Source organism: Lutra lutra, chromosome 6, assembly GCF_902655055.1.
Source record: "Lutra lutra chromosome 6, mLutLut1.2, whole genome shotgun sequence".
Lineage (NCBI taxonomy): Eukaryota > Metazoa > Chordata > Mammalia > Carnivora > Mustelidae > Lutra > Lutra lutra.
Window position 1 is genome coordinate 14038005 of NC_062283.1, and position 23278 is coordinate 14061282.

The following is a 23278-nucleotide window of genomic DNA, read 5'->3' on the forward strand; positions in this document are numbered from 1 at the left end:
ACGGCTGCCACGGGCTTTGGCGTCCAGGAGCCCAGGAACGTGTGACCACAAGCCCCGGTGACTCTACCTAACACCGGGATCCACTTGGTCCTGTTAACTTTAAAAAACAAAACCGCCAGTTGCTTTATCAGCAGGAAAAAATGGGTGTATTCCGGAACAGCAGAGAGTTGCCAGGCAAGCAAGCTGTTGGCAAAACCATCAGCAAGTCCCCCAAACTAAGGGCTGCATGATCTTTTTTAGAGGAGAGGGGGAAGTTGGGAGAGGCTGTCATAAAAAGTCCATTGGAGTCAGCTGGGGATTAGAGATACAGTGCCTTCTCTTTGGCTGGCTGTTGCTGGGGCGGGAGGAAGGTCTTCCGCGGAGGTAATGAAGCCTATTCACCTCCCAGGTCCACCGTCTCTTCCTGTTGGATTTGCAATTAAGGACAAGTGGTAGAGCGTGAGACCTGCCCCTGCTGAACCTCCCAACTCCATTTTAGTAAGATTTCCCTTTATTAACTTTCACATCGGATCCAAGTGATCAGTATTTGTAGATTCAGTTCCATTCACTCCCTGACCCCAAAGACGTGACATCTCCTTCCAAGGGCACAATTGCGCTGTAGCAACAGGACGTGATGCCTTTCAGTCCTGGCACTGACAGGAACAAGTTGACAGATGCAGGCTTAAGTCAATGGTCAGCACCAGACCTGTGCTTGGCGACCTCAGCCGCCATTTCCCAGGCTTCCCTGACCACCTGCCCCTGGAGTGTACACGCCTCTGTCCATCACCGACACCACTCCCCTAACAGCTTATCATCTAACTCTCGCATTAGGATGTAAGCTCTGCGAGAACAGGGTCCCGGACTGGTGCCCTGCTCTAACCCCAGGACCTTGAACAGTGGCTGGTCCAGCACAAACCCTGAATCTGGTGAAAGAATGACTTCACCACTGCTTTGTGAAAGCAACCCTAGCACTGCTTCTATCCCTCCACTCCCCAGATCTCTGATCTCTGGGTTTATCTTCTCCCACTCATTATACAACACGAAATGACTCATCACTGGCTGAGCAAACCAAGCTGTTGCACACTTGCTAGGCATTGGTACATGCTATTTCCTCTACCGATACTCCTCCACGTGGAACTATTTATACTTCCAAAACTGCCACTGGGGCTGACTTCCTCTTAAAGGCTTTCAAACACCTTAACAATGACCCCATCTCTACTCCACTCATCTCTAATTGCATTCTCCTCTGAATCTTGCACAAATTTCTTTACTGTGGTTACTACTCTGTAAAATAGTTCACAAGACAATTGTCCCAACCATTCTGTGACCTCCTTGAGGGTAAGGTCCATATCTTACTGATCATTTTATTTCTAATGTCTATCATAAGGTAGACATTGAATTAAATGTCACATACATTTTTGTATTTTCAAATTTTTCATCTTCCCTAACAAAATCAAAACATGAACAAAAATGGCAAAACACAAAACCAAACCAAAACAAAAGCTGCTGCTGGTACCAAAGGCCCAGGATGAGTGGACAGGAGTCGCAAAAAAGTTATGAAATATCAGGACCGTGGTCAGATGGAAATTACAGAGTAAAAATAAAATCAGACTCACTGAGACAATGTGCCAAATTTCATAATTCCTAACACTAGGAAAATGTATGAATTTAACTTTGAGAAGCCCAACAACAAACCTATTAACAATAAATGATGGTATTTCAGGTAGAAAAACTGCATTATATGAGACCCCCTCTGTGTACATCCTTTGACCCACTCATGCGAAGTGTGAATTGGGCCCTCAGGAGCCCTATGCCTTATAAGTTTTGGACATCCCTCCTTGCCAATGGAAAGAACCTCTGGGATTTATTTAAAGTTATGACTTGTACAGGAATAACTTTTATGTGGGGGCGCCTGGGTGGCTCAGTGGGTTGAGCCTCTGCAGCTCGGATCATGATCTCAGGGTCCTGGGATGGAGCCCTGCATCAGGCTCTCTGCTCAGCAGGGAGCCTGCTTCCCCCTTTTCCTCTGCCTGCCTCCCTACCTACTTGTGATCTCTGTCAAATAAATTTTTAAAAATATATTTAAAAAAAAAGTTTTATGTGACCTTGTCTTGCCTGTTTCTACAAAAGCCAAGGGTGTAGCATTAAATATAATTTTGTTGTAAGGGGCTGAGGCAATGTGGCTCAGGGGTGTAACCACCCGGGGAGCTGACCTGATCCAGGACCTATGCATGTAGGACCTCCCTACATGGATAAGGGCCACTCCTGCTAGTCAGACCACACAGCAGGCATTCCAAGGGCCCTAGGAGGTAAGGCTTGAGCAGAGAGCTGTAATCCTATTACCTGACTCCAAGGTAATATGAGCACAATTTTTTAAAGTCCGTAGGGGAAAAAAAACCCAAAAAACCTTCAGAATTCACTGTCTGGGAAAGCTTGGTGGGCCCCCACAGGGACTGTAATGCTTCTGTGTTTATGATATTAAGAAACAGTCAACGTCAACTCTCCCTTTCCCCCTCGACTGCTAAGGAGGCCAGTACTCAATTTAAGGCAGCTGTGTTTATCCTGGGAGTCCATATATTTGCACCGTTTATTTTTCTCATCCTGATTTTCTATCTTGATGCTACTTTTCTTTTCCTTCCTTGCATGAGTTCTTGTGGTGAGCTATCCCACACACTGTGAAGTAAGGCAGCCAAACACAGTAAATGCTGAAAAGGAAAAGCCCCCAACAAAGACATCTCTTGGGGTAAGATCTTTATACAATAAATGACCTACATAGAGAGTAATTTTATTTTCCGCCAAAACTTGGCAAAAATCAGAAATACCAAGGTTTTAGCCCTCTTCTCTCTGTGTCTGGATGGCAACAATTCAAGCAGGATAATGACTTTTTAAAAAAGATAATCTAATTACAAATAATTTTCCCTTTCCAGGACCAACCAAACACCCATGAGATATCTTATGTTTAAGCCCACGCAAAACAAGATGTATTAACTTGACGGTTTGCTGATTTCTAAGAGTGCTTGCTATTGTTGCTTCTAGGCCCCCATCACTTATCATCAGGTGGGATTCCAGCCAGGGTATTGGAGGGTATTCTGAGATCTTCCAGTCTTTAGCTCACCATCCCACGACTGGTTCTCCTCTTGTCTCTCTCTAAGTACTCTAAGTACTTGCCAGGTACTTAGTACGAGGTACTACGATTTCTTCTTTCCGCAGGGCAACTAAGAAACATTTTCAGTTTCATGAGGAGCAAGGGCTTCGGGAAGAGTAGTACCACATGGTCCCTGGAAATGGAACCTGCAACAGGACAGATAAGCAGAGTTAGAAAAATCAACAGACCACTTCAGCAAGTCACACATTTCTGAGTTACACCCAAAGCAAAATCCCAGTTCTCACAAATACGGTATTATGACCTTCGTTCTCCCTTTTTTCATCTAGTTTCGGATAACTCTAGATGTAGACATTTCCTTCCTGGTTGGTCCCAGGGATCGAGGGAATTTGGGAAAGCAACTGCCTGGAATTTAGGTGCTAGAAACAAGAATTTCATTTAAGGGATAGGGGAGACATTTGCTGCAAAGTGCATTTTGGAATGGTATGGCCAACCTCGTAACTGAAGCACTAAGTTTTACGAAGTCTATATACTAAGAAAAACAGGATTCTGATGCACTAAGGACACAAGAAAAATACCCGCAGGCACCACACAGACCATGAACATCGTAGCTGAGCGAACAGCACACTCAAGCCATCCGTGGGACCTTACGACAACTGCCTTATAGTCAGAAAGTAGAAATAAGCAAAAAGAGCAAAGAGGAGGGCACCTGGGTGGCTCAGGGGATTAAGCCTCTGCTTTCGGCTCAGGTCATGCTCTCAGGGTCCTGGGATCGAGTCCCGCATCGGGCTCTCTGCTCGGCAGAGAGCCTGCTTCCTCCTCTCTCTCTCTCTCTCTCTGCCTACTTGTGATCTCTCTGTCAAATAAATAAATAAAATCTTTAAAAAAAAAAAAAAAGAGCAAAGAGGAGAAAGAAATAAGAAAATTTCATTTCTGCTTCCTTCAAGGGGAAAACACAACAGGAAGGAAAAACAACAACTCTGAATGCAGAATTTAGAAAATCCTGGAAAAGCAGGATTTTCTAATGTATTCAGAGGAAAACCAGTTGAGCACAGTTAAAAATGAAAAAGCTTATGCTCAAGGTAATTCAGTATTCATATTGTTTATTCCTTTTTTAAAAGATCTTATTTATTCATTTGAGAGAGAGTGACAGAGCATGAGAGGGGAGAAGGTCAGAGGGAGAAGCAGACTCCCTGCCGAGCAGGGAGCCCGATGCAGGACTCGATCCCAGGACTCCGGGATCATGGCCTGAGCCGAAGGCAGACGCTCAACCAACCAAGCCACCCAGGTGCCCCATATTGTTTATTCTTGACACAACCAGATCATGAATGCCTGAGCCCTCAAATACTCCTCTCTCTGAATAGAGTGTGGCTAATGGACAACCCCAACCAGATGTCATCTCCACTCCTCCTGCCACCAGAAAGCTCCCCAGGTGCAGTTACAGCACCTTGAGGACTTCCCCAAAATTACAGCCAGTCACAGAGAACTTCCCGGGAATTCCCATAGCCTCAACTTGCACATGTTCTCCTTCCTGAGAAAGTGACTTTTGAGTGTTCCCTCCCACATCCATCCTCCTCCTACTTTGCAAGAGCAAGCTGGTTCCCCTCCAACCCCCGAATCTTACCCTGTTGCCTTATCACAGAGTATGAAAACATAGGCGGGGCCAGATAAAGGGACACTTGAAATGCTGGTTTGTATCTCGGGCAGCAAATGCTTTCTCGAGATTGGGTGACAAGGCAAGGAAGGGCCAGCCCATTCTTGCTTTCAATAAAACCCTTTGAAAGAGGGTCTGTTCTGATAGGACTGTCAATGAAAAGATGGCTAAATGTGATACAAAATTCCAGCGTGTATTTTAGCATATAACTCCGGAAGAGGTCCAAAATCTGAGTGGCAATGCCATAACAAAATTCCTTTCATTCCCGGGGAGTTACGTGGCTCACGTTCTCAGGACCTACATCTATAAAAAGTAAAAGCTAAGAATTACAATTGACATTGGAAAGGTGAAACTTAGCTTGGCCAGGAAAAATCTGGCCTGTCCTCCCCCATACTAGGTAGAATAAGAGACACAGATGAAGCCAACTGCAAATAGGAACAAGATTTTTTTTTCTCCCAGGACGATTGCACAAAGTATGAAAACAACTCCCTTCTTTGAGGGACTACTGCTTTTTCACTCCCCGAGGAATTCTGTACTCTAAAATCCTAAGCTATCCAGAACTGCTGTTAGAAATTACAGCGGTAGGAAACCTGGGTGGCTCAGTTGGTTAAGCAATTGCCTTAGGCTCAGGTCATGATCCTGGAGTCCCGATGGAGACTCGGCAGGGAGTCTGCTTCTCCCTCTGACCCTCCCCCCCACCTCATGCTCTCTCTTGCTCTCTCTCTCATTCTTTCTCAAATAAAATCTTTAAAAAAAAAGAAAAAAAGAAATTATAGCACTAAAGGATAAATGTGCTTGAAGGACCCAAGTCACTGCCACCGAGCAGCAACCTTGCTTTCTAACCCCGGAACCAAGCTTCACATAGCGGTGTCTGCGCAGTTATCCATCTACCTTCAATTTGCGGTCTCCAGGGAAACAGGACTCTGTGTCCACATTTCCAGCCAGACTGCACTTGACTCCCACACGGCGCTGCTGGCTGCTCAGTCTACCAAAAACAGCTTCACTTAAATTTCACTTATAAAACGCCACCCTCCCCCTCCAAATCCTATAACAACTGCACCTTTTCCTTCATTTGGGGACATGCACCCCATTCCTCTCTCATTTGCAGAAAGCCAGTGAACCCGATCTGACTACAGGTTAGTTGCTGGTGACTGCAGGTACACTGGGATAGAACACTGTGAACTCGGTTTCCTTCCAACACTCGGCCAGGGACACGGGGGCTAACCCGAAAAATTCATGTCCTATGCATCTATGAAGACATGCATTTCCAGTAAGATTTCATTTTTATGGAATTATTAACCAAAATGTATTATTCATTTGTTTACTGCTTTCAATAGCTATACCACAAATTACTGTTAGTGATCATTCAATCCGGAGGAATTTTTTAATAAAACATTTCTTAAGTTTTCAGGAAACTGAAAACAAATGATTCATACCACATTTTGCTGCAGAAACATAATAGGGTAGTCAAAAGATTTTAAGCATAAAAATGTATTACATGAATATGAATTTCTGGGGTGAAAGCAGAATGGAAACACAAGTTCAAGGAGGAAAACGGTGAAGGTTGTTAAAAAGGATTTGTATACAGAGCACCTGGGCGGCTCAGTCGATGAAGCATCTGCCTTTGGCTCAGGTCACGATCTCACTCAGGGTCCTGGGATCAAGCCCCGCATTGGGCTCCCTGCTCAGCAAGGTCCGCTTCTCCCTCTACCCCTACCCCCACTTGTGTTCACTCTCTCTCTCTGACAAATAAATAAATAAGATCTTTAAAAAATAATAAAAAAAATAAACTAACGTGGCTGGGAAAGACTAAGGGAAAGGCTGCTTCACAAATTTCTTTTCATAAGCTCTTGTTGCACTTTAAAGAAGAAAAAAAATGTAGAAAAGTATCCAAACCAGAGGTCATAATCCAGTGTTCTCCCAGAATCCCAGATGATGAGAGTCACCTGGGCCACTTGTAGAATATACAAACAGTCCTCACCCTCTGGAAATTCTGATTCAGGAAGTCTAGTGCCTTGGGACTGGATTTTGTTTTTTTGTTTGTTTGTTTGTTTGTTTTTGGCTGCCTGCTTTGTTTTACAAAATAAGGGCTGGGGTGATCTTTCTCTTCAGGGGCATCTGGGGAACACCGGGAGGATTAGATGCATCATCGATGCACGACAGGTGACCTGCGGAATCACAGAAAAGGCCTTCAGCTCTATCAAAGCAAAACAAAATAAATGAATGGAATTTTGCTATAAATGAACTTTTTAAAAAATAAGTAAAATTAAATATTTTAAAGTATCTTTAAGTATATTTTGTTAAGGCATCTATGTGTCCCTTTAAAATTATTCTGACTTTACATGACTTTCTGATAAACAGACCAACCAGGAGCCTGGCTGTACGAGCCAAGAGTAGGGCCCTCGCTGCCCACCCTTGACACCTGACAGTCCAGCCAAGTAGGCAGCCCAGCTGGGCATCAGTCTTCCTATCAACTGTGGTCAACTGTAAATTAAAAGTAAACTCTTGGGCACATCGGTGGCTGAGTCGTTAAGCGTCTGCCTTTGGCTCAGGTCATGATCCCAGGGTCTTGGGATCCTGCTTTGCAGGGAGCCTGCTTCTCCCTCTCCCTCTGCTTGTGTTCCCTCTCTTGCTGTGTCTGTCTCTGTCAAATAAATAAATAAATAAAATCTTAAGAAAAAAAAAAAAAGGAAACTCTGTGGCACCTGGGTGGCTCAGTCGGTTAAGTGTCTGCCTTCGGCTCAGGTCATGATCGCAGGGTCCTGGGATGGAGCCCCACGTCGTCGGGCTCCCTGCTCCGTAGCGAGTCTGCTTCTCTCCCCTCCCCCTCCCTACTCATGCTCTGTCTCTCTCTAATAAATAAATAAAACTAAAAAAAAAAAAAAAGTAAACCCTTTAGATTCTTGACGAGCAAATACATAAAGCAATCTATAAAACCATGTCTAGGAACTTCTTAGGTTTACAAACTCTGCTGATAGTTGGATTTCTTTGGGGGCACTTCTCCTGCAGAAACGTGTTACTTCCTGACCTTACTGACCGCCTCTTCTGGGACGTGCCCCCTCCCTCCCTCAACTCTGGCCACACTGACCTCCAGTGCTGTCCCTCCCACCTCCCAGGCCTGCTTTGGCTTGGGGGCCTCTGTTCCAGGTGATCCTGTGTCTGGAACACTCTTGGTCAATCTCCTTAGCTAACTCCTTCCCCTCCTGCAAGCCCGCTCAGACGTCTCCTCAGTGAAGCCTACCCTGACTGCGCAGCTGAATCCTACAGCCTGTCCGCTCTCCTCCGGCTCTGCCTTTGCTTTTTGCCATAGCGGGCTGCCCCCCCGTCTCGGCTGCTCTAGCCTTTGCATGTTTATTATGCTTCCTGCACACTGTTTGCCTCCAGCACCAGAATGTCTTCTTCACATGGCAGATTTTTTAGTTTGCTGGTACCTCCTATCCTGAGCATCTAGAATAGTGTACCTAGCACCTAGTACAGAGTACCAAGTACCTAGAACCGAGTACCTAGTACATAGTAGGTACTTAGTAGATATCTGTGGACTTCAACTGAATTCCAAAGTTTAGAGAAATTCAAAGATAAACAAGGTGGACACAGGGCACAGGAGGGCCGGGGTGCTTGGAAGGCCCTGTGCACCATCTCTTGGGTGAGCATAAATCCCATTTCTGCCTCAGCAAATGCACAGACCCTCATGTACCAAGGACCCCGGGGCTGAACAACAGTCAAAACCTTGACACCCAATCTGCAAACACCTAGGATCTACTCTAACCGTAATGGCTGGTCGAACTCCCCCGAGACAATGAAGGGGGATGGGAAAATGACAAAAGCCAAACCAGAACTAATTAACACCTTGAAAATATCAATACATTTCAGTGGGAGGCAAATTCTGTGACTCTGTCTCTAAATTAGAACTGGGGCAAGGAATCTATAAACAATTTGAGCAAGGGTCTCGGATGTCCAGCGAGATCCAAGCTTAAAGGGTAGGCAGCATCCCTGCTCCCTGTTCAGGTAAAAGGAAATTAGGTTAAAAAGACGTATTATCCCAGTTTTCATTGCTCTCATTAACCTAGAGCAGTTGTTGGCAAACTGCATTCTATAAAGAGCCACAGAACACATTTTAGGCTTTGCAGGCCCAGCAGGGTATGTTGCAATGACTCAGTTGTGCTGTTGCAGGTGCAAAAGTAGCCGTGGCCAATACAGGTACGCGTGGCTGTGTCTGAGTACCAATAAAACTTTATTTACAAACACAGATGCGGGGTGAATTTGACGTACAGGAAGCAGTTTGCTGACCTAGCGTAAATTTCAACCCAAATCTAGCACACGAGATGGAAGAGAAAATTCTGCCCTTGTTAGGCTGTGTGTTCAAACACTCAATTGCTCTGGGCCTGGTTCCCTGTCTGAAAAGTTGAGACAGGTAAGAGGATCACCTCCATCTCTTGTAAATGTCAGCTTTGATGACTCCTAGATAAAAGCACGACTGTCCTTGCTGGTCAGTTACACTCATCTGGGAAAACTCCCAGACTTAGTGGTAAGGACAGCCGCAGCTCCCCCAAGAAGCCAACAAACAGAACGTGGTTCATGTCGTTGGTGCCGGGTCAATGAGTAGCTTGTCAAATTTGATCAAAGTTTCTAACGAGCAAGTAGCCGGTCTGTCTGAAAGGAGACACAGCAGCTTTTCAGGACGTGAAGCTGAACAGTTTTGGCTGAGAAAGAGAAGCGGCTGGGTCAGGTCTGTAGTTTCAGGAGGCCCAACTTACGAAATGATGTCCTTAACTGCCAGGATTCTCTTCTTAACTTGCAGGAAAACTACCAAGTTCAATTTCCTCTGAAGACACACACAGCGGACGCCCAGGAGCTGCTGCTCAGTCCAGGGCATGAAAGGCGGATTGTAGAAGGATGGGGCTTGTAGAAGGATTCTGCTCTTATTTTCTTCTTTTTCCCCGACCTGTGTTTTGTTACTTTTCTACCGTGATGATTTGTTTTCATTACTTAGTAGAGGAGAGCTGCAAAACACAGGACTAAAAATAAACCACAGGAGAAGGGACTAGGGATGTAGCTCATTCCCTCCTTTAGGAAGTGGATGCCATCCCACTCTTGGAGGATTCTGATGCTCTTTCAAACAGATGAGGGGCTTGAGTTGTCTGGTTATGACATTACTTTTACTTTATTTTTAACATAAGCACACTAGTCTAGGTGCCACAGTGCATGTTAGAGGCCTCATGTCTATTTTTCAGGGGATAAGTTAGAAGAGAATTTAATTTTTAACAGGACACCTTCATTGAGATGTCATTCACATATAATCTGTTTAGAATGTATAATTTAATTTTTTTTTAGTATACTCACAAAATTGTACAACCATCACCACAATCGACTTTAGAACACTTTCATCACCCCAAAAGGAAACCTGTCCCCATTAATGGTTACTTTCCATTCCTCCCTACCCAACCCTAGACAACCTCTCATCCACTCTGAGTCCCTGTCGATATCTGGATATCTCATATAAATGGAATCATGGGATTTGTGGTCTTATGTGTCTGGCTTCTTTCACTTAGTATAATGTTTTCAAGGGTCATTCATGTTGTCGCATGGATGAGTACATCATTCATTTCTGGCTAATACTCCATTGTATAAATACCACATTTCCTTTATCCACTAATCAGATGAAGGACATCTGTATTGTTCCCACTCTTGGATTATGATGAACAATGCTGCTATGAGAATCATGGGTTCTTATGTTAGCTCTGCATATAACCTTTGGAGGAACTGCCAGACTGTCTTCCAACGTAGTGGTGTCATTGTACCTTTCCACCAGCAATGGATCAGGGGGCCAGTTTCTTCACCAACACTTGTTGGGTTTTTTTTTTTTTTAAATTATAGCCATGCCAGTGGTTGTTAAAGGGTATCTCAGGTGGTTTTAATTTCAACTTCCCTAATTTTAATAATGTTCAGCATATTTTCAATATGCTTATTGACTGTGTATATATATTTGGAGAAATGTCTATTCAAATATTTAGCCCATTTCTAAATTGGACGACTTCTCTTTTTATTATTGAATTGTGAGAGCTCTTTATCTATTCCGGATGCAAGTCCCATATCAAATATTAGGCTTGCAAATATTTCCTCCCACTGAAGCACAGAGGTTTCTAATGTTGATGGAAAGCCAGGTTGCCCATTTTTCTTATGTTACTTGCGCTTTTGATGTCATGTCATGGAGGCTTTGACTAACTCGAGGTCATAAGGACTTACTCCTATATCTTCTTGAAAGTATTTTATACTTTCAGCTCTTATATTTAGATCCATGATCCACTTGGGTTAATTTCTGCACATGGTATGAAGAAGGAGTCCAGTTTCATTCTTCTGCAGGTGGCAATTCAGCCATTCCAGAACTATTTGTTGTTTTGTTGTTTTTTGTTTTTTTTTTTAAGATTTTATTTATTTATTTGAGAGAGAGACAGTGAGAGAGAGCATGAGCGAGGAGAAGGTCAGAGAGAGAAGCGGACTCCCCACGGAGCTGGGAGCCCAATGCGGGACTCGATCCTGGGACTCCAGGATCACGACCTGAGCCGAAGGCAGTCGTCCAACCAACTGAGCCACCCAGGCGTCCCTCCAGAACCACTTGTTAAAAGGACTACTCTTTCCCTGAATTGCCTTCAGACGCTTTCCAAAAATTGGTTGGCCATACACTGAGGGTTTATTTTTTTTAAGATTTTATTTATTTGACAGAGATCACAAGTAGGCAGAGAGACAGGCAGAGAGGGGGAAGCAGGCTCCCTGCTGAGCAGAGAGCCTGAAGTGAGGCTCAATCCCAGAACCCTGGGATCACGACCCGAGCAGAAGGCAGAGGCTTTAACACACTGAGCCACCCAGGTGCCCCACACTGAGGGTTTATTTCTGGACTCTAAATCCTGTCTGTATGTTTATCCTCACACTAGAGCTATGCTGTCCTAATGACTGTAAATTCGTAGTAACTTTTGAAACTGCAAAGTGTTGAGTTGAGTTCTTTAACTTCATCCTTCTTTTTTGTTTTGGCTCTTCTGGGCCCCCTGCATTTCCATATGAAGTTTAGGATCACCTTGCTGGTTTTAGCCAAGAAGCCAGCTGCACTGTGGGTGGAGACCAGCCGTATCTGTAAATCAATTCAGGGAGTACCGCCCCCTTGACATTATGATGTCGTCTGGTCCACGGACACCAGTGTCCTTCCTCGTGTTCAGATCTTTTCATTTATCTCACTGTATAGTTTTCAAAGAATCTGTTTTACATAGAAGGCAGTCGTCTAAAGGGATGTCCTCCTCGTTCCTACCACTTACACACAAATGAAGAAGCGGGCCAAGGACACAAACGGTACTGATTAAAAAGACGCGGAGGAGATTAGACTCAGCCAGCTCACCCAAAGGGGGTCATCAAGGGCATTTCCAGAGTCTGTGGCACATTTTTTATCCCTGTGAAGACTCAGGATGCTGGGCCTCATCCTGGCTGCATGGTAGACTCATCTAGGAAGTTCCTGGAAATTGTGATGGCCAGGTTCCACTGGAAGAGTTACATCAGAATCTCACACTTGGTACCCAGCCATATTTTTAAATATGTAGCTGAGGTAACAACCATTGCTTTACGTAATGATAACAAGTTTCAGTCAAGACTTACATTTTATTGATAATAATTTCAAACTATACATTTTTATTATAAAAGTATTAAAATTATAAATTTAAGTTTATAATATTTAAAATGATATTTATACTATTTATGATATTCACATTTCTTTATGAGTTATTTATATTCTACCTTAGAAAGGAAGTAAGCAGACTGATAAAAATATATAAATGAAATTAAACGGGAAGATAAAACAACCAGGGTCCAAAAAGTAAGCAAAATGAAGGGGAGGATAAAATTGAACTCAGAATGAGACAAAAAACGCATAGTCTGAGGGTCTCCACATTCCACACAAAAAGGAGAGACAGCATCAGCACCATGATGCAGCCCCAAATAGCGATCCTGAGGCTATCTGGTAATTCGGCGAGTGTTTGGTAATGAGACCAAAGAGGCGCTCACCAGGCCACTGCCTGGGGGCACAGCGGGTGATGAAGGAGGAAGGCCCACAGGGACATCACCCCGGCTATGCGTTGGGTATTCAACTCACCCACACCTAATGCCGCTACCAACTCTTGCTGAAAAATACAAGTGAAATGTTCATTCCAGAAGAACTTTCCAAGTGTGAACAAGAGCCCTAAGGCAAATCCCCTGGAAAAAGACATGGCTGCCTTCATCTATAGTTACCGATATTTTGTTCTTCAATCAAAGCACCTATAGACCAGGGACGCCTGGGTGGCTCAGTTGGTTAAGCCGTTGCCTTCGGCTCAGGTCCTGATCCCAGGGTCTTGGGATCAAGTCCTGCATTGGGCTCCTTGCCCAGCAGGGAGCCTGCTTCTGTCTCTGCCTCTGCCTGCTGCTCTGCCTGCTTGTGTTCTCCCTCTCTCTCTCTCTGACAAATAAATAAATAAATAAAATCTTAAAAAAAAAAAAAGGCAGCACCTATAGACCAAATTAGAAAACATAAACTTTGTGTCTTTTTTTTTTTTGAACGAGAACAGTAGGTAACATCTGTTCAGACGACATATCCAAACCAGCTCGGTGACTTCTGTCTCCCACCTTGGTATTCCCCGTACCTGAATCTGTTGGTGGCCGGGGTGGTTTCCATGTTGAATTCGGCCACTGGCACTCCCCGGGCAGACACCTGGGGCGCGAACATGGCGGCAGGATAAACCACGGAGGAAGTTCCCACCTACAAAGCAAACGAATGGAAACGGACAAATGACCACACTCCAGGGAGAAGGAACATTCTTTCAGAAAACCTGACAGAAACTCAGGCCAGTTTGTGGTTACAGATGTGAGGGAAGCTAAGCTGGGTGGGCTCAATGGGGAGCTTCCAAGGGACAGATGGGGAAGTTGGAAGGCATCCTTTCGGCTGACCACTAGACAAATGTGCTAGAAGAAAAGCAGTACAAATGGAGAGAATGGCAGATGAATGACTCAGTTTTGTTTCTGCTCTGGGAGGTGATGGCAATAATCCATGTTTTTTTTTTTAAACATTAGAAAATGCAAAGAAAAAATACATACATGTCATCCTCCTGCTACCCCAAGATAACCATGGTTCACATTTTAATATATATTCTTTCAGGTTTTTCCCTACGAACACGTATTTACAAATGTGCTTTCCAAGAAAGGAAAGACCAGAACATGCTGGGCAAACCAGCTTTTCTCATGTGACCATCGGTCATGAACATGGCTGCGACACTGGCATGAGCTCAACAGTACCGGCCAGGTGAATCCATGAGAAAATCCTTCTGCTTCTAAAGACACGTTCTAGAAATTCTGAAATACGTATACCCTTTGTCCAATTAATTCCACTTCTAGGAAAAATGTGTCCTAAGGAAAGGATCTGAAGAACGTGCTAAGAAGTTATGTCTACGACAATTCACCCTAGCATTATTTAAAATATAAAATGGAAATGGCCTAAATGTCCAAAAACAGATAACTCGTTAAATATCTCCTTTTATATCAAGCAACAGGACACTATGCAGCGAGTTAAAAGATGATGCGGATTTGTGAACGGACTGACAAGGAATATACGTGTGTAAAGTTGTTTCAAAACAGAGCATATAAAAATATTTTTGATTTAAATACTGGTAGATGACTCCTCCCATCTATAAATGATCCTGGTTCATTTAAATGCAGAAGTTATAGGACTAAATTCCTATTTCAATTCTCTAAGTTACTTTTGAGATGGGAACATATTTTCAGAAAAAAAAATACAAAGTATGATAGAATTTTAAAAAAACAGAGCATATAATCTGAAGCCATTTTTGAATTTTAAACTATATGCATACATCTGCATAAGAAAATATCTAGCCCAAGGACGGGCAAGGAAAGGGCCGGATAGTAATTTTTTTAGGCTTTGTAAGCCAGAGTCTCCATCACAAAGAGTCAACTCTGCCGTTAGAGTGTGAAGGCAGCAGGAGATGACCCAGAAGAATGGATATGGCTGTGTTCCAATAAAACTTTATTTACAAAAACAAGTGGCGGCCCAGATCTGGCCCACAGGCCGCAGTTTCTCACTTCTGATCTAGAGAAGAAATATACTAAAATGCTAACTGTGGCTATTTCTGGATGGTAGAGTTATTGGGGATTTCGAATTTCCTCTTCACAATTTTGTACTTGTTTGTATTTTCTCAAATTTAATAATGAGCATGTAGTACTTTCAAAATCAGAAGTAATAACATGTTTTGTTTTTTTTTTTGGTGGAAAGAGGTTTCATGAAGCCTAAGACACGGTCTTGCATAGTTGTGCATTTAAAATCAATTCGTATTCTTTGTTTCTTCATTTTTCTGTAGGGTACCACAAGACCTCTCAACACACAAATTCGGAGGGGGAAGGAAGGAAAGGGAACAGAGAAGGAAGGGAGAAGGGGGAAGGAGGGAGGGAGGAAAGAAATGCCAAACTCCACCCCAGTCCTGGTGTTCCAGAAAATCTCAAGGATCGGGGAAGGGAATGACCTACCACTAGACACAAGTCGCAGAGGTTCAGCTCTCTGTCAACCTCTTCCAGAATGGCAGGATCCAGGTTTTCTCCAAACCACACCACATGGGGTCGCAGCAGACCCCCGCACCCGGCCTCTTCGCACCTGTAAGAACATCGTCCTTCACCCAACCACAACACCTGCCCCGCCAGGTCTGCCTAGGTGGGTCACAGGAAGGCTAGGGGCTACTCCAAAACCAGGCTGTCCAGCTGGGTGGCTCTGATCCTTCTTATCCTCTGTTCCTCCCCTACCAGACCATGTGAGCTTATCCTGGATAGAAATCACTCATTTTAACAGCCCTCATCAAGTTTTTATTTTGTCTAGATGCACGGGGCTCATGTGTTGACACATGTATTTTGGCCAACCTTCACATTCCCTTTCTAAACAGTGTTTCAAAAGATTAACAGGCCCAAAAATGGAGTCCCTTGTGCTAAGCCCCACATCAGCAAACCAGAACTTACTACCTAACCTGTAGCTTCAGACTCTCCAGGGAATGTGACCTCTCACCAGTCAGCGTGGAACCACCGGGTCAGCACTAGCGGGGTAAGCCAGTGAAACACCCCCGGGTCCCCTGAAGGAAGGTGACCTCATCTGAAACGGTTCCCTCCTTGCCAGAAAAACTTCCTCGCCCTGCCTCCTTCGGCCTATAAGAGTCTTCCATTGTGTGTGGCTCCTTGGAGCTCCTTTCTGTCTGCGAGATGGGATGCTGCCTAATCCACGAAGCTCGGAGAAAGCCAACTGATCTCCAACATTGACGCAGCTGGATTTTTTTTTAAAGATTATTTATTTATTTGTCAGAGAGAGAGAGGTGGAAACAGCATACAAGCAGGGGGAGAGGCAGAGGGAGAGGGAGAAGCAGACTCCCCGCTGAGCAAGGAGCCCCACGCAGGACTCTATCTCAGGACCCTGGGATCATGACCTGAGCGGAAGGCAGCCGCTTAACCGACTGAGCCACCCAGGCGCCCCTGGATATGCGGTTTGCACAGCAGCTTTCTCTTTCCCAGCTACTTCACCACATGCATCGGTGTGGCTGCCTGGGTGGAACCAGGCTCAGACCTGCCTCTAACACCCCAACCACCAGCTGGTCTCATCAATGACCTCCTTTCCTGTTTCCCAGATTCACCTTTTTCTTGCCCTGACCACAGCCAAGTTCTCCAGGGTCCATTGCCAAAACCTTCTCATTTTTCACTCCCTCCTACCTCTAGGTCATCTTATATAAACCTTCTAAAATAATCCCCCAAACATCCTTTTCATCTTAATAATCTCCCCAAGAACTGCTCAGGGTTCCCCATTGTTTTATATCAAACTTTAGAATTCGGTAATAAAAATCCTGACTAAGAATCATAAAAAGGGTTCTGTACTTAAATAAGCTGGTAAAATATTAATATATTATAACCACTTTTTAAGGAGGAACAGTGTACTTCACATATTAAATGCTCTGAGAAGTCCCACAGGAAAGCAAATTTACTCTTTGTTTAATCTGTGGCTTCCGTATTTATTGGAGCACATAATTTTTTTTTTCAAGTAATGCCTATCAACGTCGCATGGATCTAGTGCTCTATGAAACACTTTAGGAACCACTGTGGTAACATCTGGTTTGGGAAACCTGAGAGAATAAGTCTCTCCAGGGTTTATCATAATGTGAAAATCCTGTCTGGTCCTGTCATTTCACCTTCTCAAGACCTTTTTTACTACCTCCTTTTCCCCTGGATAACACTGATGAGGACAAGAAGGATGAAGATAATACACTTTACACACACCAGATATGTATCTGCAGCCTACCAGCTCCAGAAACCTCCCAGACCTCAAATTCTCCCACCACAACACAAAGCAAAAAGAGACCAGAAAGGAGTTCTCACCCTGCTTTGGTTCACCTTTGCCCTTTTACTATTGGCCTCATAGGTCAGGGCTGGTTTCTGTACTGGCACCTAAAGGTTAAAAGAAGCACCTCACAGAGCACCTGGGTGGCTCAGTTGGTTAAGTGCCTGCCTTCAGCTCAGGTCATGATCTCAGGGTCCTGGGATCGAGTCCCACATCAGGCTCTGGGCCCAGCCAGGAGCCTGCCTCTCCCTCTGCCTCTGCCCCTCCCTGCGCTGATGTATGCTGACTCTCTCTCAAATAAACAATCTTTAAAAAAAAAAATTAAGAGGCACCTCACAAAATGAACTTAGATTTTGATTCCTTCCTTTCTTTTTTTTTTTTTTTTGCACTCTGAGAAACCCATGGATCAATGTTGTTTTACCCACCGGGGAAGTTTCTCCACTGGGATTCCGGCATCTTGAGCTTCGGGGTCTGGAGCACTGAAGCAAACGGTATTAGAAAGGAAATAATGTCATTGGTATAATCAAAGAACAAAGAGATAATATAACCCAATAAATCTGCATATTTTCCCGGAAGCATACAGTTCAAAACCTATAATTAGTACATGCTGACTTAGAGGGGCCCAAGAAGGACAGACAACAAACAATTAGCCACTGGAGGTTTCACTCAAGAGAAAGAATCTGCATGTGGGGAAGGGGTGAGCCACCGGGAAGCCAATGACATGCATTGTATATGTCATCATGACTTGACTCTTCCACACTGATATGTATTAATATATTGCTTTTATGATTTATACTGACTTAAAATGGCCAGGTAAAATTTTTCTCAATATTCCAAGTATATTCTTATTTTTTCCCCTTAATTATAATAATAGTACATGTTCATCACAGAATTGTTAGAGAAGTCTAGAGAGTGGTAAAGAAGAAATCAAAATTTCCCATAATCCCACCATTCTTGATAATTACTGTTAATATTTCATTGTATTTTTTACCTGTATATAGATATATCAACATGAAGGGTGTGTGTGTGAGTGTGTGTGTGTTGGGATCATATGAGGTAACAGTTAGGTCCTGTGGTTTTTCCTTAGCATTGTAAACTTTGAACAAGGTATTTCTTTTTTTTTTTTTTTTAAGATTTTTATTTATTTATTTGACAGACAGAGATCACAAGTAGGCAGAAAGAGAGGGGGAAGCAGACTCCCCGCTGAGCAGAGAGCCCGATGTGGGGCTCGATTCCAGGACCCTGAGATCATGACCTGAGCTGAAGGCAGAGGCTTAACCCACTGAGCCACCCAGGTGCCTCAAGCAAGATATTTCTTTTATCAGATGGCTGTACTGTGTCTAGTCTTGTTTTTCACAAATATCCATGGGAATCCTAGGCTACCATTCAATTTCCTTACATTTATGTTCAACTGAAAAGAGAAAACAACACACACTCGTCCTGGAGAGCAGTATAATTACCCTTTCCCCAATAAAGCCGCACAAATGGGACTCTTGTAATTCTCAGCCACAACGCCACAAGAGGTACAGCGGGTTTTAAATAAGCTACCTGAAAAACACGAATTAAATGAGACCAGAGTTTAGTATAATCAACAGCAATTGTTTCTGTGAGGGGATATAAAATAACTGAGTTTTTATGGGTCCACGTTAGCAAATGGGGCTGCCCTAGGTTTTGAGGGAAACACAAAGGCAGGCAGCGGTCCTAAGCCAGCCGAGGGCACCTGCCTCCTGGACCCTGCAATCCGGAAGGGAGAGTCATAAAATCCCTTACTCCATGATGAAGCGGCTCCTGAATGACCTCAATGCGCAGCTGCATTTGAAGTGGTCGTTAGGGCACATGAAGCCACAGTGAACCCAAGGGCGTGGTTTACCAAGTACATGGTTGATAAAGGTTCCCTACCTTGGATGTATTTGCAAACTTTTCATTTCGACCTAACAAATTTTGACTTTTATACAAAAGCAGCTCCGTGAATACATAAATCTACTAGTATATAAGCCAATAATTGTTAAAACCAGTGACCATTTCTTGAGGAGCCAGTAACGTGACCGTAATTCACCAGATGTTCGCCTTGCGTCCAGCGCCGCGCTGAGCCTGCCACACGCCAGGGTGGACGTGTGTCGCTCCATTCCGTCCAGCATTCCCTCCTCGGGGAGCCATTTCTCTTCTTCCCCATGCTGAGCGGAAGGAGCTGTCCATCCCATCCCAAGATACAAGCTTAGGCTCCGGCTCCAGACTGGCCCAATCATGGTACCTAATCCGGTAGTCTCAGGGGCCTGATGGAACAAAGGCCAGCCCCAGCTGTTTCAGCCAAAGAACCACTGAAGGACCATGTGAGGAGGACAAAGAGTTCTGGCTGTTGTCCAGAACCCTTCCACCTTCCATGGACACATTTGGGTAAGAGCCAGAGAGGCCCGGGATTGGACTCTGCAGGATGAGTGTCAGCAGCTTGGAAGGGAAGCTGGAGACAAGAGAGCCTTTTGGGGAACGCTGCATCACAGATACCCTGGATGGCACAGAGCAAGGAACACACGGTGTCACCGATGCCTTGGAGTTGTTTGCAAGAGAAGCCAATGAGCTGGCTCGTGAGGCACACCTGCCCACTTTAATTCACTCGTATTTTGTGGGTTTTTTTTTTTTTTTTTTAATTTTATTTTTGCTAAAGAGAGAGGGAGAGAGTGAGCACAAGCATGGGCAGCAGCAGAGGCAAAGGGAGAAGCAGGCTCCCCGCCGAGCAGGGAGCCCGATGCGGGGCTCGATTTTAGAACCCCAGGATCACTGCCAAGCCGAAGACAGAAGCTCAACAGACTGAGCCACCCAGGCGCCCTTTTGTATTTTATATGCACAAGTGTGATATAGTTTTTTAAACAGTGTCTAAGGAAACGTGTCTTGAAAGAAGTTGCTGTGGCCAAGGTCAATGAGGTTATTGCCTATGTTCTTATCTGGGATTTTGATGAATTCCTGTCTTACATCGAGGTCTTTCATCCATTTAGAGTTTATCTTTGTGTATGGTGGAAGAGGACAGTCCAGTTTTGTTCTTCTGTATACAGCTGTCCAATTTTCCCAGAAAGATAAATAGCTTCTGCACAGCAAAGCAAACAGTCAATAAAACAAAGAGGCAATCCACAGAATGGGAGAAGATATTTGCAAATGACAGTACAGACAAAGGGCTGATATCCAAGATCCAGAAAGAACTTCTCAAATTCAACACACAAAAAAACAGATAATCAAGTTCAAAAATGGACAGAAGACATGAACAGACACTTCTCCAAAGAAGACACACAAAAGGCTAACAGACACATGAAAAAATGTTCATCATCATTAGCCCATCAGGGAGATTCAAATCAAAACCACATTGAGATTCCACCTTACACCAGTCAGAATGGCCAAAATGAATAGGACAGTAAACAGCAAGTGTTGGAGAAGATGTGGAGAAAGGGGAACCCTCTTACACTGTTGGTGGGAATGCAAGTTGGTGCAGCTGCTCTGGAAAACAGTATGAAGGTTCCTCAAAAAATTAAAAATAGAGCTACCCTATGACCCAGCAATTGCACTACTGGGTATTTACCCTAAAGATAGAGATGTAGTGAAAAGAAGAGCCACGTGTACCCCAATGTTCATAGCAACAATGTCCACAATCGCCAAACTGTGGAAAGAGCCAAGATGCCCTTTGACAGACAAATGGATAAAGAAGATATGGTCCATATATACAATGGAATATTACTCAGCCATCAGAAAGGATGAATACCCAACTTTTGTATCAACATGGAACAGGACTGGAGGAGATTATGCTAAGAGAAATAAGTCAAGCAGAGAGAGAGTCAATTATCATATGGTTTCACTTATTTGTGAAGCATAAGGAATGGCATGGAGGACATTAGGAGAAGGGAAAGATGAAAGAGGAGAAATCAGAATGATAGTCGAACCATGAGAGTCTATGGACTCCGGGAAACAAATGGAGAGTTTTAGAGGGGCAGGGAAGGGGGGATGGGCTGGCCCAGTAGTAGGTATTGAGGGTACAGACTGCACGGAGCACTGGGTGTTAGATGCAAACAATGAATCATGGAACACGACATCAAAAACTAATTTGTATGGTGGCTAACAGAACAAAATAAAAATAAATAAATAAAACTGTGTCTAAGTAAGTTTGAACAAACTGTTTCTATAACTACAAAGTAACAATTCTAAGGGATAATAAAACATCATGGTTTGGGTAGACTATTCTCTTTATAAGGGTCACATTAAAAATGTGATGTATCTTGGGGCTCCTGGGGGGGGTGGTGTCAGGTGGTAGAGCATCCAATCTCAGCTCAGGTCCTGGTCTCGGGGTTGTGAGTTTGAGTCCCGTCTTGGGCATGATGCATCTTAAAAGTGGTAGCATCTTTAGTTTGATGGAAGACAGGGCTTTCTTTTGTTTTTACCTAAATTAGAAGAGTTCTAACAATCTGCAACCCCCAATGTTCCAACTAATGCACCTATTATCTTATTTAATCCTTGAAACAACTCTAAGAGAGGTGTTAACATCCCCACTTGATACATTTATACCTGACAAGGGACACCACCTACATTCTGCACCTGCACAGAAACAAGCCACATGGACAGACGCTGTAGAAGAACGTGCCAACAAGGCACCCAGTCAGTGGGTGGCCAACTACTGCTGGGACACAAAAGCGATACAGGACCCAAGCGAAGGCTGCTTCACCGCCATTATCCCAGGCAAAAATGGGCAACTTCACTGCATAGCCACAGAAACCAGCAACATTCCCCATGGCGTCACTGCTTCTGGAAATTCCACAATTAGAAATGCATTCCTTGGGATAGAAGTTTTGTAGGATCTTAAACACAAATGCCCTTGGGAAGAAATCTTGCATACCCCATTTATGCCCTTGTATGAATCAATTTATTAGATGTTTTGGTGAGCCCCAAGCAGAGAGAGAAGATGAAAGAGGACGTGAGGGAAAAGGAGGATGTCATCAAGGGCAGAGAAGGGAAGCCAGACAGGATATAAGACAAACTTGGTGGGCTGGCTACAGTGAAGGTCACTGATCTGGCAGCTTCCCTAAGTGCTCACCAGCTGAACGGAAGCCCAGCCTCAGGGGAGAGAGCCAACTGGGGACAAAGGGAAGGTAAATGGCTACCCCCAGGGAATGCCAGCATCATCCCCGGACCCCTGCTGTTAAAGGAGGTTCCCCAACCTCCCATTTCCCCTCAGCCTGGCTGGGCACCGCCCCTGTGTAATACACACACCAGACCCCTCCCTGGGCATCTCATCAAAATGCAGATTCCGGGGGAGCCTGGATGGCTCAGTGGTCTGGGCCTCTGCTTTTGGCTGCGGTCATGATCTCAGGGTCCTGGGATCGAGCCCCGCGTCGGGCTCACTGCTCAGCGGGGAGCCTGCTCCCCACCCCCACCACTGCCTGCCTCTCTGCCTACTTGTGATCTGTCTCTCTCTGTCAAATAAATAAATAAAATCTTTAAAAAAAATGCAGATTCCGATTCAGTGGGTCCCTGGAGGGAAATGGCAGGACTTGTGGTTTGAAATCTGGTTCCCCTCCCCGCATGAGGGCTCCTCACCATGGATTTCCAGAAGGTTCTTGGTGCCAGCCCTGCGGTGCAGCTCATCGATGTTCTGAGTGATGACCATGACCCGTCGGCCCTGCTCACGCAGCCGGGCCTCACATTCAGCAATGGCAAGGTGCCCCGGGTTCGGCTCCTTGCTCAGCATGACCTCCCGCCGGTAGTGGTAGAACTCCCACACCAGGGAAGGGTTTCGTGCAAAGGCCTGCGGGGTGGCCAGGTCCTAGGAGTGGGGAGGAGAGAAGAGGCAGGAGTCAGAGACAGAGGCCAGGATGCACTAATGCTCTGGGACACGGAAGCAGGCGGCTTCTGGAGGGAGCAAGGGGGAACGTGGCTGCCAGAGGCCCATGCGGTGCGACAGATGCGGGACAGGGGCCCGGGGCCAGCCTGAGTCCCAGACCTGGGACTAACAAGGGACCGTCAGGAAACCAGCTTTAACTTCTCCACTTCCAAGGTGGGGATATTGTCACCTGTCCCACTTGCCAGGCAAGGAAGTTATGGACAGGAAGTCAAGCAATCTGTAGGAAAGTGATTCAGGTTGAAGCCGCTTTTTCATGGAGCCCCACACTATAGGAAGTCG

The 23278-nt window shown here is 44.7% G+C and overlaps 1 protein-coding gene across 15 annotated transcripts in view; it reads right to left on the reverse strand.

The window, feature by feature from the left end:
- Positions 1–2870: 2870 nt before the first annotated feature.
- The window catches only part of SIRT5 (sirtuin 5), a 39320-nt gene continuing 18912 nt past the window's right edge, over positions 2871–23278 (reverse strand). For 14 of the 15 annotated variants that reach the window (XM_047734400.1, XM_047734396.1, XM_047734405.1 and 11 more), the window contains 6 exons: positions 22696–22921; positions 18585–18672; positions 17550–17603; positions 15285–15408; positions 13394–13509; positions 2871–3270 (listed from right to left, as the gene is read on the reverse strand). In XM_047734400.1, coding sequence (XP_047590356.1) covers positions 3195–3270; positions 13394–13509; positions 15285–15408; positions 17550–17603; positions 18585–18672; positions 22696–22921 — 684 coding nt within the window. In that variant the 3' untranslated portion in view covers positions 2871–3194. Of the gene's footprint in view, positions 3271–8975; positions 9737–13393; positions 13510–15284; positions 15409–17549; positions 17604–18584; positions 18673–22695; positions 22922–23278 lie in introns of those variants that run through there. The other variant, XM_047734407.1, reaches the window with a different exon arrangement.